Consider the following 19,413-nt stretch of genomic DNA (forward strand, 5'->3'; position numbering starts at 1 on the left):
ACAACTGATTGAGTGCGCACTGCTAGTGCCAACATTGTGACGTCGGCCGTGGATCCGGATGTTAGTGAGAAGTTAATACAAGCACACGTGACTCATTTCAGCGCTTCCAATTGGCTACATTCTTGAACCCATTTTATAAAGCGTCTTACACCTTATTCACTGAATCATACATCTGCTAGACATTGTAGACCTGGAAAAAAAAATGAAACACTATTGTGCAATCTCTTTTTGTCATTATAAGCTCTGTGTATTTCATGAAATCATTACATTTTTTTTTTTAAGCCTGTAAGTTCATTATTGAGTTGTAATAGTAGGTTTGGCATTGTAATTATTGTTTCGCTGCCACACTCTCATAAGAGAGAGAGAAAAAAAATATATATATATGTATATACAAAGGTTTTTGAAGGTTTGTCTATGGAGAATGTGACAAATTACCAGAGAAGGGACAAATATTGTTTCAAGTATGAAGGGCGACTAAAACGTTTTGAGCCTCCGCGAGATGGTAAGAGGCAGAAATACTTTACTACCAACATTTTTCCAACATTGTCCCCCTGTGAGTCCACACACTTCCTCCAGCGGTGATGGAGTGCCTGGATGCTGCTGTGGTAGAAAATTTGTGGTTGGTCCTCCACCTACATAGGAGTCGACGGCATCAATGACCTTCTTGTCGGTGGTGCAGCATTGTCCAGCCAAATCATTTTTTGAGATTCGGGAGGAGGCGGAAGTGCAATGAAACTGCACACTGTAGATCTGGTGAATAAGGTAGGTGTGGAACAACTTGGCAGCCATCGCTACCACTGATGAATGCACTAGAGCTTCCTGGTGGAACACGACCCATTTGGATCATTCTTCACCTCTTATCTTGATGGTTTCCCTTTAGGAGCTTCAGGAGGTCAGAGTAATATTGTCCATTGATAATTCCTTCCTTCTGGAGGTAGTCTACCTTGCTACAAATATATGACCCATATATTTGTTGGGTTGGATTAAGATATGTGAAAAATTAAATGGACCCAATTTGGTCTTCATATCTTAATCCTTTCTATGTTAGGCTCAAGACTTTTCAGGCACCCCTCATATGTATTGAGCTTTAAGATTACTTTTTTTAAATTCCAGAAATGGGTGTTCGGAGCAACTTACACAGACTCTTCGGTCATCACAGCTATCGCCTTGCCCAAGCTTCCCCTCAAGCTTTCCATGAACAGCCTGTACAACGGACCGGGCATGGCCTTCGCTGTCGCTAACCAAGATGGCACCATCAAACTTCTTCACAGGTATGCATGGATGGATGTCGAAACTCCTTCAGAGCTGGAAGGTTGTAGCCCTTGGAAAAAAAAAAAAATCAAACTTCCTAATTACAGTCAAATATTGTCTCAATATCAGGACAACTTTCTTTGTTCTGCCATCAACAGTAAGATGTATATATATGCACACTAAGCTAAACACAAATTCTACCCACAAACATAACCCTAATCCCCTAAACTTCACATCAAATTAAACTAAAACCCTATCGCAACCCTGTAAAAACCTTAACTCTATAAAGTCCTTGAAAAATGAGACCATAGCAATAATTGTTGCAGGAGCAAATGTTGTTGTCACCGCCCCAGATATTCTGTTTCCCTAGTAACATGTTATACATTGTACATAGGAGATTGTGTGTTGGTGTTTGGCATGTATAGTGTACATGTAATTGTACTGAACTTCAGGAAATATTATTTGTATTGTTATTGCTGTTGTTGTTTGTTTTCCTGTCTATTTCGAATGTTATAGACCTTCCCTCAAGGTGTGTGCTGCACTGCGCTACGAGGGAGTCCTCAAGGCTGATCCAGGACCTCCTGGTAAGGTTATTTGAATATCTCAACCTATCTGCATATTATATCAACCCAGTCGATTATCCCAACCACCTATGCATCATTCTCATCAATGCCAGCATATTGGTGTTACCTCATGTACCTCTGTACTTTAATAGCTGTGACTTACCTTGTTATTTACATGTATAGCGTATTCACCGGCGAGAAGGCCGCACTACATTTTTAACAAAAATAAAGCAGTAAAGTCGGGGTGAGGCCTATATGCCAGCACAAGGAAATTACTGTATTTTCCAGGTCTATCCAACTCAAAAGAGAATCACCTGCTTAAGCAACACACAATCATGTATGGGACTATGCAGTGTTACATGCCGATTGTTATTGTTGTTTTTATTGTTTGGAAACGTGTGGAAACACATAAAAATAACAAAGTTTCTTATTTGAAAAATAAAAAAATAACGTGGAAAAGCAATGAAGTTTTGATCAGAACAAAATTCCTTTTTTTTTTCTTTTTTTTTTTATTTTTCATCACCAATGTTGGGATGCATCTTATGGAGTTAAATTGTTTTGGGATTACATGTGTATGTCTGTAGGTCTACTCATCAAGTCATGTACAAAGTGATGCATTGCATCCTGATATCTCTTTGTTTCCAAATCTCTTCTTCACATCCCGCCCAGCAAAGAGACCGAATCTCAACGGCAAGCACCTAGTGTGTATGGAGATGTCTGCTACGTGTTGCAGCCTTCTGGCCATCGATCGCACCGGTGCCCTGTGCATCTTCAAACTGGAACCGACCCTCGGGCAGAACCTGGATTCAGGTGAGGATGCCCCACCCCCCCCCCCCACCCCCTCCCCTACAGCTGCAGCCTTGTTTCATTCCCTGACAGTGTACACAGGCAGTACACCTCTTGTGTAGACACCACACCCAAACATGACACTCCATCCACACACCACATTTAGTCCCTTCAAAAAGACTCCAAACATTTGATATTTGATGCACTAAACTTCAAATTCCTCCCCAAGACACGACACCATGACATGCACATAAATTGTACAAAAATAGAAAAACACATAAATTGTTTTGTTTTAGATTTTCACATATTTTTAATGAAACAGTGTCTGTCACAGTGGCATGCGAATATTGAGGTGATAGAATTGTCTCCTCACTATTAAGTTTCTCATGGCATTGTACACAAATCTCCACATCCACGTGTAAATTCCTTTTTGTGAAACAAAATTTTAAAAAGAAATTGCATTTGTTGCTTTTCAGGTGGTTATTGACTGCACTAAAAATGTGGAAAGTATCACCCTGTATATCATCATGTATATAATTTTGCCAAAGTAACATCTGCAGAAAAGATAAACTTTGTAACAACATGACACAGCATGAAACTAGCATATTTGTACAGCATGTTTTCATGAACAGTTATGAAGTGCTGAAACATTGTCTTAAATGTACCAACATAATTGACATGAGTGAAAAATAAAACAAAACAAAACAAAATATTCTCATGATATCTTCTGCTATAGATGGGTAATTTCTCTTTACAGAACATTGCCACACTGTGCAGGTAACTGTGAATCCGTGTACATTGTAACTGTGTCCAGCGAGGGGTTTTGTATTTGAAAAAGAGAAATCTCCTGTGTTTCTCCCAACAGGCACAGCCCGAGCTCACACCATATCACAGGTGGTCCACCTACTGGAGTACTGTCTGGTCACAGGGTACGACTGGTGGGACCTGCTCCTCGCTATCATCCCTAGTAAGTCCAAGATTAGAAATTAAGAGGCCTACAGAGCTGCCAATTTTATCATGTTAGTGATATTCGTGTAGTATGTTTATTCTTTGTTTTTGTAAAGTAGAGAAACACTGTTTTCTAGCATGTGTAATTTACCTTTTTATTGTGTATTCAAAATAAGACACTATTGCCTTCTTCAAATTCTTTTTTTTTTTGTGCATTAGTATTTCTTTTTGGTGTGTTTGTGTCTGTCTGTGTGTGTATTTTCATGTTTTGCGTGTCTAAGAGCAAAATGATCTGTTGAAATCAAGAAAAGGTATGCCCTAAGTGATAGTTTGATGATAGAGCATTTCTGAATACTTTTTTTCTTCAAACTGGAAGTCCAGAGATTTTCATAAATTCGCATCATGTAGTTCATAAATCGACAGCTCCATATTTAGATATGTGGTATCAATTTTTATCCTTGAGCAAAGAAACCAATACTCTGAACCCCCCCCCCAAAAAAAAAAACAACAACAACAACACTGTGAACAGGGATGATATAGCACCTTCACCATAAGAACGCACGAGTAGAGGCTCACATACAAGAAATGTAGGAGTGTAATACCATTACAATACCCCTTGCTAAACAAGGTCACCTGTGGAGAATTTGTGCACGCTTTCTTCTTTTGTTCTGCTTCTTTGAGCCCATACTCATGCATTGTTATGGTGAAACTGCTATGTCATCATCCTTGTTCATCCTTGTTCCTACTCCACGAAAATATGATGCCACAAATGAGCAATTCTGGCCAATTTTTGCTCTTCTGTGTAATTTCCTGCAGACATGGTGGATACAGTGCTGGACCGGCTGTCGGAGTCTGTCAACAGACAATCCAGATCAACTCAAGAACTCCTCTTCACCAGGCTCGTCGCTGTGAAGTCTAGCTTGTACAGGTATGAAGCGCTGACCATAATTATCATTATCCATGTTCAGGATGGTCGATTGTACAAGATTCCTGGTTGTGTTGCTCTGCGTGTTTACACATGAGCATTAACCCTTTAATAGCAACGGAAGATTTCATACATGATGGCCTATGGTTCCCTAAAAGGTACAGCAATATTACTATCATTTGGACAGTTTTTTTAAATTATGTAAAATAGCTTACTACATGTTCATTTTAGTTTATTATAAGTTATGTTTATTTGAAAGCCTATTAAGTATTTACCAAGAGAATGGTGTGTCACAGAATTTATTCTGGCATAGTTTTGTTGACCTCTGACGAATTTTCAAATTACGCAATTATATATTCTATATGAAACAATAACATGGTAAAGCATAAAACTATTAAACAGCGGACGGGCGGTTTCGGATGTTTTAGGGAGTGATAAGACGGGCGGTTTCAGGCAGTTCAGTTACTAATGGGTTAATAATCTGAACAGCAGCATCTGAATTGGCTCCTGCAAAGTGTTCACAGTCTATAGTTTAACAAGAATGCCAAGAATCAAAGTGTAAAGTGAATGGCTTGCCTGTACATGTTGAAAATACATTGAAGTTGAAATTGTGATTGGAGCAGTCCAAATATTCAGAAATAAACATAGGCCAAACCACATTAAAAAAACTTCTTTTGACTCCATGACAAGTTGAGGCAAAGAAAAAAACATAGCAAAGTGTGATAGTTACAGGACAATGCTGTTGTTATCAGAACTACATGTATGACGGCTGTCCCCCAGTCTCACTTGCCATTGGACACTGAAGTATAGAAAGTGAAATGAGAAATGAGCAAGGCATCATTTTCAAATAGTAAGGGGTCACAAGTGCGACAGTAAGAGGTGGCAGAGAACACCCTGTATTTAACAAGGCAGAGCTCAGTGGAATAGATAGTCTTATTTGTTGACAATTCCAAGTTCTTATTCTGTTGCAAAAATGAAGACCATTCACCATACACGTATACATGTATTTAGGTAAACTGCGTAGTTTTGAGTAATGTGGTCATGGCTAAAGAGGTCTTTTCTTCTTCTCTTGTTACGCTGTGCTAGGTTGGCTGCCAGTGGATCAGGCAAGGCTGTGGATTGCTTTGGCAAGCTGCTGCTCCACTCCACCTCAAACGTCTTCAAGTCCCTCCTCAGACCCGTCAGCAGCTCCGCCCAGGACAAGGGACCGGCTGAGAGGCTCACTAGTAAGTGACACAGCCGCCAAGGAGTATGTGGTCTTCCCCCTGATGTTTAACCCGTTCCTTCCGCAATTCTCCGAGTGCCTTTAATGCCCCCAAACGAGATTTTTTTTGCCCGTCAACAGAGAGGCAAACAGGTTGGTAATCCACCTGTGTGAAGGCAGTCAAGCGGTACATTGTATCCCCCTTTCCATGGTCAACTACATGTGCCAGTGAACAATGGAAATATCGATCGGGTGCGAGGTATGAATAGAGCGTGCGCTGATGAGCTCACAGAATCTTTTGTTCTACACAAAACCAGGTACCTGTATGAGGTGACTGGGGTCAGCAAACCCAGATTTCTAACTGATCTCAGCCTTGATTGCTATGTACATAATCGTACGAGTTTACAGCAGAACAAGCAAAAAACTAAATCAGGAAAAAGGTATATAAAACTGTGAAATAAGCATTTTTCAAACAGAAGGAGAACACATGCTGATAGAATAAACTCTGATCTTTTTATCAAACCCATTTTCTGGGCATTTTAAGACAAAGAAACATAAACTTAGGCCACTAAAGCAGGCACTCTTGTCTTCATTTTGGGAACCTGGTATACCAGGTTCCCGTATATCAGTTGCTCCCACGGGAACCTGGTATACCAGGTTCCCGTAAGGAACGGGTTAATATGTGACCTCCCAACTCCAAACCCACAGAAAAGTCACGGATTAGGATTATCTGTAGTGGACCAAAATATGTCATTTTGGGGTTGATTGACACAAATTTGTCAAATTCATCTTATCTCGGAAAGTAATCTTTTCTCTAACCTACAAGTACTTTCAAAATTTGGCAGCTTAAAACAAAACAGAATTTGAGGAATTAGCAAGTTTTTCTGGACCATATTTTTTTGAACAGGCACTGCTTTCACTGTGGAATAGAACATTTTTTATTGATACTTCTGCATAACACACCTTAATGACCCTAATCTTTACATCCTCTTTTCTCTCTATTCTATGAAATTGCAACTCCTAACTCTATCTAATTCTAATCACTTCTTGAATGAGTTAGGATGGTTCAACTTAAAGAAGTTACAAATCATTCTATAGCTTACTCTTTTAACCCATTGAGGACGCGCTGATTTTGCTACAACACGCATTTCCCATAGACCTCTGCCCGAGTACACTCGGGACTCATCCTCAATGGGTTAAACTATGTAGATAAATGAAAATTAAGTATAGCCTACTTTTTGGGGGTTTTAAGCTGGGCAGTGACATATGTGTTTTTCCTTTTACAAATATGGTCTTTAGATTGAAAATATGGCTTTTCTATCATTTTATGTAGCATAGGTGATACATGTATGTTGACGTATGTCATTTTCAGACCAAATGTTTAAACTCAAGGGAAAATTGTGGGACAATGACATCATCTTATGTAATTTGTATGAGAAGCGGATGCAATGGATACAATGTAGGTCTCTCTTTTTCTTGCCAAAATGTTAAAAATTATGTACTATATTTCATCATTTTGCTATTTCATGTCTGTATTTCAATGTACAGTCCAGCATTGTTTCTGAGTGACGTTATTGTGTATATATTAAAATCAAGTCTGAGAATGTAGTGGCAATGCAATAAATGCACTTATGATGCATGCATTGTAACCTGCAATTATTGACGTCTACCGGTATATAAAACAGCCCAATGAGTGGTGCACGGGTAAACTGTAATAGCATATTGCAGACATTTTGAAAAAAAAAAAAGAAGAAAGAAACTTATTAAGTAAAAGGAAGGACATTCAAACAGACACTCAAGCAGTCATAACACAGTGTATGCTTTGCTGCTGTGGCTAAGATTCATCTAGATTTTATCTGCTATGTTGCTTGGTTATCACTATTCCACCACTACAGCCAGGGAGCTTGAACCAGAGATCTTATGATTAATAGTCTGTTACCTTATCCATTGAGCCACAACACCTCTCATCACTTCTCTGCATGTCTTCAGAAATATCAAATGTAGCTATCATTCACTTCTGGTGTGTGTATCTTTTTTTTTTAAATAGATCTTTGTTCAACCAGCATGGAAACAGATCCAACCAACCTTCTGAAGAAGTTGGACACCAAGGAATACTATGTGGAGCCTTGTAAGTGCATATTTTGTCCATTCTTCCAAGTACATATACGTGCTGCAAGTTGTTGCAGTGGTACAGAGTGACTATATATTTGTTTTCCCTGCTGTAAACCAGTAAATTGATATGTGGATATTGTGTGTAGCAGTTGGAAAAAAACAAATAAACAAAGCTAAGACACAGCCTGTTCATCGGAACTGCATATTTCCAAGCGAACATATGTAAGTGTCTTGTGTTACAACCAGCAGAGCATTTATGCCAATATAACCTTGCTGTCTTGTGACTGTAAATAACTTAAAGAGTGTAATGTCTCAATTTATTTCTTTGCAGAGTTATCAGTCTTTTCAACCATTGGTCGTCCATTACTAACTAATTGAGAAACTATTATTTATGCAGGACTCAACATTACAACATTAACAGTGGCCCGCTGGCCTGGGGCCATTAAAAATTGGTGGCGGGCCACCAAATGTTCAGAAAGTCTACCCTTTGGTGGGAGATTACACTGAAGATTCAAAATGGATTGTAATGTTTCCGTTTATTTCGGGCCTTTGCAAAATCTCAGATTTTAAGATTTCAGTGGCCGGACTGGGCTACTACAGAGAAAGTTTGAGCCCTTATGTATGTAGGTATTATATAAGTTGTATTTTTGGTTACAATGAGCAGTAGCAATGATTCTGCTCATGCCACTTTATTCTTTATCTCCCCTCCCCCCACAGCAACGTTACAGTCCCTTCAACCACTAATCCAGTGGGTGGCTGATTACACCATCGTCAGTCTTGCAGCCGTGCCCCCTCCCGGCAGTCCAACCAACAAACCTGGGGTGAGTGAATGAAACATGGCGCAAGTTTCAATTTGACGTTTTATTCCTGCCCTGAATTTACCTCATTTCACCTTTTCATAAAACAAATGATGTGCATTGATTAATCAGATGGTCTTGAAATTATCTTCACTAATTCCCCCTACCAAGTGGCAGTCGGGCTTCCTTCTTGTGTTTATGCAGAGTGCTACAACCTTGTAGTTGCCTCCCGTCCTGGCTATTTGACTTTTGTTTAATTTTGTTTTGTTTTGTTTTGCTTTGTATTGTATTGTTTTGTCTTTTGTAACAATTTATCTTCACCAGTTGTTAACATTTTGTCAAATACACAGATGAAATGTATTCAAGGGACCCTTTCTGTTTCTTTTCAGTGGCTTTCTTAATTCACGCATTCCTGTCATCATCCTGCACTCTTCTTGTTTACTCTCATTTTCCATGTACCCATGGCTCATCTGTTGTATGATAATTATACCCGTGTATGTTCCTTTCTCCACACAGGTGAGTCTGATGCGGGACGTTCCCACCCTGGTAATGCTGAGAGAGCTCCTGCTCATGACACGAATGTGGGGCAGACTGCAGAAAAACTGCCTCCCTGTCTTCACAACAACCTCGGGTAATAATGAGTGTTCACTTGTGCCAGAATGTAAAAGGTCATATGTATGCATGGCATGGTATATGTGTGACACACACGCACGTACACACACACACACACACACACACACACACACACACACACACAAAAGAAGTTTGTAAAGCTCACTGAAAGCCCGATTTTTTTTTTTTCTATTTTTGTGGGGAGAGGGGACCTGTTTGTTCTGATTCAGTATAACTTAAAATGTACCTGTCAGGTCTGCATATACAATGTACTGTAGGGAATTATGTATCTCATGAAAGCATTTGTGATGCGTGTGAGTGCACGAAGTTTGATCATTATCTTTTATCTCAATGAATGCATACTATTTCTTTGTGTGTGTGTGTTTGTGCATTTTCAGGGCGACTTTATGTGAGTTTCGCTAAAATCGTGATCGATTTTCATTGATTCAACATTAATTACTTCTAAGACATTAAGTTTAACTTTCAAAATATCACCACCTATTATGCTATGTCAATACTATTTCTGGATCAGAGTTATGTTTCTTTTTTTCTAATTGCAATCTTTCCCCCTACCCCCTGTCCTTCCTCTTTCCAGATGAACTTGATGTGCTTGCCCTTCTCTTTCGGCTGGTGTCACAGATCTGGGTTAACTACAAAGATGAGCAGCCTACAGAGCTGGACGAATCTCTCATTGGTAAGGGGATGACAGGATTACATGTATATGTGACCCTGCATCACAAAACCTACATTAACGTCTGGTGAGAATGAGAAGGGCGTTAAGTTGCCACAAAACCCACAGTGTTCGAGTCAACTTAACGCCCTTCTCATTCTCAACCAATGATTCAAAGTCACCAGACATGGATTTTTAGTTAAGGGCAGGTTCTGAAAAAGGAGACTCGGAGCTTTAAAATGATGTATAACTCAACACAAGTGGACTTTCCTAACCCGTGTAAAAGTAGGGGAAAAAGTACAACTTCTGGAAAAGTGCAAGGGGTATGAAGTATGGCAGTGTTAAACTAGAGAGCCTTTGTAGACCTTGTTGTATTGTCCATGTTTTTCCTCACACAAGTGTTGCGAGTAAATACCTGAGAGCCTGCGCTTTCCTACACAGAATTATCTTATCATTTGCACCATTTGATGTTTCAATCATGGTGTTTTCCAGAATCTTTCTAGTTGTGGCACAATAAACCTTGCCCTTTTTGGATCCAAACTTGTTATATGCAAGAGTTGCTGTTGCAAATCATCCACAGGGCATGCAGTTAAGCCTATTACTCATCTTCCTGTCAGTATTAATCAGGATTATGAACCATGTCATGTGTTTGTAGGTCTTCCTCCTAAAGTTCCATTTTATTTTCCCTGTGCTCTGTCTTAATGCTCTATTTCATGTTTATGCCTCTGCCCGAAGGGTGCTGGAGGCATTATGTTTTCGGGTTGTCTGTCCGTCCGCCCCCACATGTTTACGTGATAACTTGAGTAATATTGAGTGGAATTTTACCAGACTTGGTCCAAGTATAAAGTATGAAAGGGCAATTACTTGATTAGATTTTGGATGAAATCGGCCAGAGGTCAAAGATCAAGGTCAAATCATGAAATTGTATCACATTACACATAAACACTGACTAACCAATTTTATTGCTATCATGTGAGCAATGGAAAGGGTAATACCTGAAACTCAGAAATTCCCTTAACTGTCTTTTTATGTTATTTTGTGACTTGTATCTTTGTTGTCCCATACCTGCTCTTCTTGCTTGTACTAGAGTGACAGTGATGTTAGGCACTACCAACAGAGGGCACAAGTGCTTGCCCCTGTTCACTCTAAATGTGAGCATGCATCACAAAACCAACAAAAAGTTGCACACACTGATTTTGTGTCAGGCCAAAAGTAGATGAGATGGGTCGACCTAGTCCTAAGTTTTCAAAGTTTCTGAAAGAGCAAAACTTTATCAGCATTATAGTAAAGTTTGGGACTTTAAAATGAATGGGAAATTGTGTTTGTAGCAGTTTTCCTAGAATGCTTTTTTGTAGAATAGTGTGATTTAGTTGTGTTGTGGAGTCCCCTTTTCATTTCTTAAAAACCCTTTACACACTCTTCACTTTCAACTCTCATAACTTTTGAAAGGATGATGCTACAGCTTTAAAATTTGGCATTAGGCCTGGATAGAATGTGTTGATAGAGCATGGTCAATTTCAGCTTAATCTGATAATCCCCTCATTGTTTATGCTGTGGAGTTTCACATCCTGTGTTTTGTCCCATTCATTGGACAGCTAGCATGGCTTGGTAAGATTACGCACTAATTTGAATAGACCCTATACTTAAGAGCCTCTTTTCTCAGTAAACACTTTTCCAGAGTATGCTTTTTCTTTTCATTATTTAGATAGGTTAGGAAAGTCCATTTGACATGAGTTATACTTCACTTTGAAGTTTTAAGTCTGCTCAGAATCTGTCTTTAGAAACTAAAAATCCATGTCTGGTGACTTTTTGTTGGTTTTGTGGTGCAGGGTCACAAATACAAGTTTGCAGGGTGTGCCTCAACTCTGGTCCAACTCCCCTGCATCTCCCCTACTGCTATCAGAGTATCTCATGAAATGTGGGGCTTCTTTTTCTTCTCCTTTAATTTGTATTGCTGAATGTAAGAGATGATTTTGTGAGGATTCCATGGTTTCCAGTAATTACTCAACCAAATTATCCACAGTAGGCAATTAATCATCTTCCAGTCATTATTCATCTTGATTATAAACCATGTCATGTCCGTGTAAGTCTTCCTCCTGTATTTTTTTTTTCTTTCCCTCTGTGCTTTGTCTTAATTCTCTGTTTCATTTTTCAGAATGCAGTGCTGACAATTTGATAAACTTTTCTAAATTCTCTTTATCACAGAAGTCTTTGAAGTACTGCTATTGGAGTATTGATTTGATCCTTTTGTTTTTCTTCTGTTACACGTTTGAACCATTTTCTAAACTGCCAGACCACAGTATGCAATTTCAAAGAATGATTATGTGACTGTGCATCACTAAACCAACAATAGTGGCATAATCCGAGTTGACATGATTACTCGGAATAGGTGAAATCAGTCAACCTTGTCAATTCTTAGTCTGTTTGATTGTCTGAGATAGCCAATTTTCAAAATTGTCATTTCTGCAATTATTCTAGAACACTTTTTGTTAGTCTGACATAGGCTTTTTAGGATTTACAAATTTTGACTACGAGTATGAGAAACCTATTTTATACAATCCTATGTACATGCTTTCAACTCTAATAACTGTTGAATTGGTGTCGCTATTGCATTAGAAGTTTGTATCGGTCACTAATAAAATGCACTTTATAATTGTACAAATTTTCAGCCTAATCTGGTGATCCCTTCATAATGGATGCTGGGAGTTTTACTTTCTGTTCTTTGTAAGCCATGGAATTCTTTATAGTAGACCTTCAACATCAAAGCCTCTATCTTCTGTAAACTGTTTTTCAGAGGGTTTCTCTCCTTTATTTCAGATGAGCAGGGAAAGTCCATTTGTGTTGAGTTACTTGTCATTCTAAAGCCTTCTTAAGAATCCGGCCTTAACTTACATAGGGTCCATGTGTGGCATCTTTATGATGGTTTAGTCATGCAGGATCACATACTAGAACCATGGAAATATCATTCTATGAAAAGTTCATGATGAAGTCACTTTTCCTTTGAAATAGAACATTAAAAAAAGAAGGCAGTCCACACGTACACTCTTATGAATGAGAATGGGCCCGATATGGAAAGATATTTCACATTGTAGTAAAGGAACAAGGGTAACAAGATTTATTGAGTGTATGACAAGAGGGAGGGCAAAATGGGTTATTATCTCAAAGTCGGTGTTCAAACTAGCCATGAAGTTCAATGAGAATGATGGCATACCGCAACAAGACAGGTTGTATTGTTGCTAAGTGACCATGGGGGCGCTGTGGCATAGTGGATAAGACTCCCGAATCCTAATCGGAGGACCCGAGTTCGATTCCTGCCCAGTACTAACATCCTTGGACAAGATGTTTTTACCCACCACGTCCCTCTCGACCCAGGTTTATAAATGGGTACCTTACAATGCTAGTAGGGCAATAATTATGGCAGGACCCTCAGGTAGAGCAATGACAACACTGAAGTGGTTACCCTGGATAAAGAAGACCAGGGGGGCGTTTCATGAAGGAACTTGTCGGATAAAATATCTGACAAGTCAATTATATCTGACAAGTTTTGAGAAATTCTTTAGTCTGATTGGCTGATTTCTCTGAACTTGTCGGATATAATTGACTTGTCGGACATTTTATCCGACAAGTTCCTTCATGAAACGCCCCCCTGATTATTATTATTGTTATTCTGTCTTTCCCTTCTGAACGGTGATTTTCCAGATGAATGCACGCTGCTGCCGAGCCAGGTTGGCATACCGCCTTGGGATCTGTCTCCTGTCACTGAAGGTAGGTCAAGCTATCTGAATAGGTAATGGCTATGTGTCACAGGTTCTTGGACAATTACCCCCTGGAAAATTACCCCATACCCTTTTCCCGACCCTGACCCAAATCCTAATCCTGAACCTAAATCTAAAACTGACCCTAATATTTGCTCTTATAATGTACCTTATCACTACCCAGTATTTAGCTTGGGGACCATTGTCCTCAGGGGAGGGGTGGGGGGGGGGGGGTAATTGCCTTCATATGCTCTCACGGAACCCTGGCTATAACTTTTTATGATACATGTATACCCCTTTTGTGGAGTGCCTACTCTGCCGACATTGTAATCAAAGATTATAAACTACGCTTAACAGTTATACATAGTACAGGCCTACAATGAGTATGAAAATTAATTAAAACACCTTTCATAGAACCTTGATATGCGTCTTTAAACTCATTCAATGGAGGTGAATTAGGAATACTTACCCCAACAACTAAATGGAGTTTTCCAATAAAAGATGTGTAGCCTCACTTTACCAATAACATGATCCCTGTACAATGTAATTATTATGTAATTGTAATACATAGTCGCACTCATCTCATAATGTATAAAGTATGCAAGACCATACTAAGGGGACCATTGCACTAATATTCATTCAAGTACAAGGAAGATTAGACCATCTCATGCCTCGTTTGGAAAGGGGAATAATGTCCAGAATTAATTTGTTGTCTGAAATAAATGTCCTTGTTCTTGTCCTAGAGTGGTGGGCTGATAAAACTTCTGTTGATGGAAGCGGGTAGTATTGTCAAAAAAAAAAAAAAAAAGGGTTTACTGCTTGTAGGGTAGGGATATGTAACAGGGTCACACAAGTGAGAGTTTCTGTGATTTTCCCACTTATCTTTGTAACCATTTTTGTTTGTATTGTGATTAAATTTCGATGATACTAAGTGCTAGAGTTTAAAATGAATGAGCCGTAAAAGCGAGGACGACTAAAATGAAAAGAGACAGATAGAGGAGGAGCTCGGGATGGTTTGTGCATGCGGAAGGAGGCCGCCCCAAATCGGGCTAGGAGGTACGAAAGGTGTGAGAGCGGTTGCTGTTACAGAGGGGTTAATCCTGCTGCAGCTATTTTCGGGGATGAACACGGATCAGAATGGGATGATGGTGGTGATGATGATGATGAATGGTGCTGCTAGTAACAGATGGAGGCAGATATTCATTTTATCCCATTAAGGACAGGCTGATTTTGCTGTAACACACATTTCTCATAGACACTTGCCAGAGTTTACTCGGGACTCATCCTCAACGGGTTAAATATCACTTTGTGATGTAACAGTAGATGTGTTGTGAAGTATTGGCATCAATAGAAAGAAAGTAAAATCAAAATGAGGCAAGGAAAGTGAAGGGGAAGAAAGGTCGGTTCATGGTCTTCAAAGTGGATAGAACTGTTTCAATAGTCCTTTGAAATTTCTTGCAGGGCAATAATCATTTGACATGAAGCTTGAATCCTTTCTATCTTGCATTCTTTCTCCCTAGTTTCTTTCTCGTTTCTCTTGCTCCCTTTGCCCAGGTTACACGGGTAAGATCCATGTTCGTCACGGCCAGTCTTCCTTCCAGTTTGGCATGCTGCCAGGCCGCATGATCAGCATCGCTACGTTCTCCTTCGGCCCCGAGATCTACACCCGCTCCCTCATGGACCGTCTCCACCAAAAGTTTGACCTTGTCCGCAAGATGAGCTTGGGTGTGAAGCCCCACAAGGACATTCGCCGCTGCTCTAGGTATGTTTTGACTCGCAGTACCTTCTTATTTGTGTCATTTATCGTACATGTACTTTATAGATATATGACAAACTTTTCATTGTTGCTGTGCTGCGCTTCAAGGAGAAGTCCAACTTGTGATAGGTGTGGATTGAGTGAATGTAAGCAATACCATATTAGTTGAACACATCCGTAAAAGTTTCAAGAAGATCAGATCTTTTGTTCAAAAGATATGAATTCATGTTTAAAATTTTCAATGCCTCCAATTGCTGGATGAGAAGACTATTGCAGTTTGTGATGTCTTGTGCATAGAACGATAAAAGAAATCACTTATACAGAAAATTCAACATATTTTCCTTTTTCTGGCATGATAAAAGAGTACTTGACTTACCACTTTCTGAAAGCAGGGGGAATAATATTACCCTTATCAGAAGTCAGTGGAAAGTCAAAGGAATGTTCACTTTTTAACAAAATATGAAATATTGTTAAATTCTTTTTATATTTTCTCTATACTGTTGTAAGAATGTGACAGCACAACTGTAGTGGTCTTCTCATTCAGAGATTGTGGTACTGAAAATTCAAAAATTCACAACTTTTGAACAGAGTGCCAATTTTCTTCACACTTCCACTGACGTGTTCTAATATTGCTGCGTTGACTCAGTCCACTTAATACACTGAACATATCCCGTTGAGGACTTGCTGATTTTGCTAAAACATGCATTTCCCATAGACACCTACCCAACTGTACTCGGGACTCGTCCTCAACGGGTTAAGGTTAACTTGTCCTATAACAGTCATCTTAAATACCTATTTTAGAACACTCCCAAATTCAAAATATTGCCAGACATTGATGCAAAATGTAATAAATGCTTGAAGTACAAATTACTGTAGGATTCTGTATTTGTTTAGGTGTCTTCTTGCAACATGTGCACAAACAACATGTAGCAGTCCATGTAGCAGTCACAATGAAATTTGTTTGTATGAATTTGGAATTTTGCAACTCTTTGGTGTATTTTGATGAACACTGATGATTGCTCAACTTCATCATAAGCTTTCCCCTTTTTTGTGTGTAAAATTATGAATGGAAAACATGTAGAGAAAGTTACATCTGTATGTCAGTTGTAAAACCATTAATTCATATTTTCCAGTAGGTAGTACACATGAAAGGTACAATGTAGCACTAATTATTTTCTCAGACCATTCAGTGATTCGTGCACAAAAAAAAAAAAAAAAGGAAACAAACTAATATTTAAGGCTTGTGCTGTCATGTGACTGTTTCTGTTTGTTCACTGACCAATCAGGTGCTCCTGCATCTCTCTGCTGCCGCCGATCACCGCCTCTTCCAACACCGTGCGCATCTTGTGGGAGAAGCGCTGGGAGAGGGGCTGTCTGTGCGGAGGCCTGTGGAGGAAAGTCAGCGTGCACCCCTCCTGATCCTGTCCTTCGTGGTGGCTACCAGCCCCCCTTTACTATAGCTCATTCCAAGCACACCCAGAGACAGAGAGAAGTGTGTCCTCTCCCTCTCTCATGCGCTGTCTTTGGATTCCAGTAACCGTGAGTGGATACCGATCTCTCCAGCTCGTTCCACCACTTCCAGAGAGAGAGAGAGGGATGTGGTCTTCTCTCTCTTGTGATCCCTATCAACTTGGAGGATTCTGCCCCTCCCTATCTCATGCTACATTTACACCATGTTCCCGGCAGCCCTGGCAGGCCTGTTCGCCCAAACTGTAGTGCGCCGTGGGTAGATGGGACATTCTCCTGTTTTTCCCCCTTCATATTCTAGTCTTGTGCGTTCCAGTCCTCGCTCAGGTGAACATATGGCTATCAGACGCTGTTCCCATGGCGCCTGGTCAAGCAAGACAATACAATATTTTCTGTCGCATCCCACTATGAACCACCTTCGGCCTGTCATGTTTGCCTATGCTGTCCCACCGGGTTGTCTTACATCCATATTGTTTTGTCCATGGTGGCCTGAATTGTGACTGCTGTGTATGCCGAAAACATGGTGTTAACGCAGCATCAGTCTCAGCAAATGACCCCAAAAGAGGAATGTGGTTTCTCTCCCTTCGGATTCCAGTAACCATGGATAGAAACTAACCTTAACTCTTTCCAACACTTCGAAGAGGGGAGTGTATTCTGGCTTTTCCCATCCCAGTTACCTAGTTGGATTTTGGCCCCACCCATTACCCCGTCCAGGCTCCAGAGAGGGTGGGAACCCATGGTCTTTCTCGCCTCTCCCCAAGGGGCTCCCCAGAGCCGACGTGGGCTCTTAACTCTTCTGACTGCACAAATACACTTTCCAGAGCTTTTCCAGAGTCATTCGTGACTATCTTACCAGGGGGATATAGCAGGTAACTACATGTACTACACTTGATGATCAAATTAACACTCAAAGTGTTTTTGCATCTGTAGCATGTGACCTGCATGTAATTGATTAATTGCTTGCACAAGCTACTTGTGAAGGACGTTACCTTTATGAAAACATTTGAACAAAACACTACATACTGTTTGATCACTCCCCCCCCCCCCCCCCCCCCCGATCATGTCTGTGAAGGAATGGCTCTCCTCTCTATCTGTGATTATGTGGTATGAATTCTGCTATCAATGTGTCATTGATGTATTTTGTTAATTTACCTGTAGCAGTGACACCCTTTAAAGGGAGACCTCCGGATGATTTTCAGACTTTTACATATGGACAACTATAAATTGGTTGTGCTGGTTTGTGAGTCTCAGAATTTATGAGGATTAGGAGTGTTTTCAAAATTTTTAACAAATCACTATGAACAAGGATGATGACATGGCAGCCTCATCATAAGAATGCATGAGTTGGGGCTCAAGGAAGCAGAACAAAAGAAGAAAGCATTCATGAATTTTACACATGTGAAATTGTTAAGCATGTGGTATTGTAAAGGAATCCCATTGCTACTCAGTTGCACATTTCTGAAATATGTGAGGCTCCTATGTCATCATCTTTGTTCAGTGTAATTTGGTTTTGGTTTTTCAGGGTATTGATTTCTCTGCTGAAGGACCACAATGAATTCCACAAATCTATACATAGAGCTGTTAATTTATTTACTACATGATGTGAAATTATGAAAATAGTCTGGAATGCCCCTTTTAATGTCACATCTAGTAGCAGCAAGAGATTACCACTGATCATTTTGTGCACTGATACAGTCATAGGCTGCTGGGACGTTGATTCACTAAAGTTGAAAAAGTCCCGTATTGCTCCTTTGTACAGTGTATTTCCGCTGCGCTTGTGCTTTCCCAACGTTTTCCTCCTACTATAAGATCAGGGTTTATCTTCAGCTTATGCAGAGAGGAAATTACATTACCGTAGAGGGCAGCAGATCAAGAATGAGGAGAAAAAAGGGCAGTGTGTATTATGTGTCAATTGTCTGTGCTGTATATACTGTATGTCAAGTGAATTGTACAATTGTATTCTGTGAATATAAAATTAAACAGGCAAAGAACTTTAAGTTGATTATGTTGTATGGTTCGTCATTGATGTAACAAAGTGTGCCTACAGAAATCTGCATACGAGCAAACAAACACAAAATGTCAACATGCAAACATTGCTGCATTATTTTTGAACTATGGATCCAGCTTTTGATAGGGAAACATTATGTGCCCATAATTACTATAATTGACTGATATGGAGACACACGACCTCATCAAGGAGACAAGTTGAATCTCTTTAACACCTTCAACAATATTAAATCCCATTTAATTGCATACTTCACTGGAGGTGGTGACATTGCTTATGTACACAAGAATGTCTCCATGAAGCTGGGTCCAGAATTACATATATATACAATATTGACACAGTGTGTGTGCATGTGTGTGTGTGTTTTGCATCACAAACCAACAAATATGTACATGTCCTGATTTTGCATGAGAACTCAAAATACGTACATATGAAACGGGTCAACCTAGTCAATCTTGAGTTATTCATATTTTCTGAAAGAACAATTCTACATTATTCCAAAGTGTAGGATCATTAAACGAATGGGAAATCATGTTTTTAGCAGTTTTTCTAGAACACTTTT

General features: G+C 39.7%; 1 protein-coding gene across 1 annotated transcript in view; it reads left to right on the top strand.

Annotated features, from left to right (window-relative positions):
- Positions 1-18,825, top strand: part of LOC140243386 (mediator of RNA polymerase II transcription subunit 16-like) — a 31,379-nt gene extending 12,554 nt beyond the window's left edge. The window contains exons 10-22 of the mRNA XM_072323067.1: positions 1,114-1,271; positions 1,768-1,835; positions 2,484-2,624; positions 3,466-3,567; positions 4,365-4,476; positions 5,560-5,699; positions 7,725-7,805; positions 8,507-8,610; positions 9,103-9,217; positions 9,794-9,892; positions 13,568-13,633; positions 15,178-15,385; positions 16,666-18,825. Coding sequence (XP_072179168.1) covers positions 1,114-1,271; positions 1,768-1,835; positions 2,484-2,624; positions 3,466-3,567; positions 4,365-4,476; positions 5,560-5,699; positions 7,725-7,805; positions 8,507-8,610; positions 9,103-9,217; positions 9,794-9,892; positions 13,568-13,633; positions 15,178-15,385; positions 16,666-16,798 — 1,527 coding nt within the window. The 3' untranslated portion in view covers positions 16,799-18,825. The remainder of the gene's footprint in view (positions 1-1,113; positions 1,272-1,767; positions 1,836-2,483; positions 2,625-3,465; positions 3,568-4,364; positions 4,477-5,559; positions 5,700-7,724; positions 7,806-8,506; positions 8,611-9,102; positions 9,218-9,793; positions 9,893-13,567; positions 13,634-15,177; positions 15,386-16,665) is intronic.
- The last annotated feature ends 588 nt before the right edge of the window (positions 18,826-19,413 follow it).

This window comes from Diadema setosum, chromosome 20 (genome assembly GCF_964275005.1).
Source record: "Diadema setosum chromosome 20, eeDiaSeto1, whole genome shotgun sequence".
Lineage (NCBI taxonomy): Eukaryota > Metazoa > Echinodermata > Echinoidea > Diadematoida > Diadematidae > Diadema > Diadema setosum.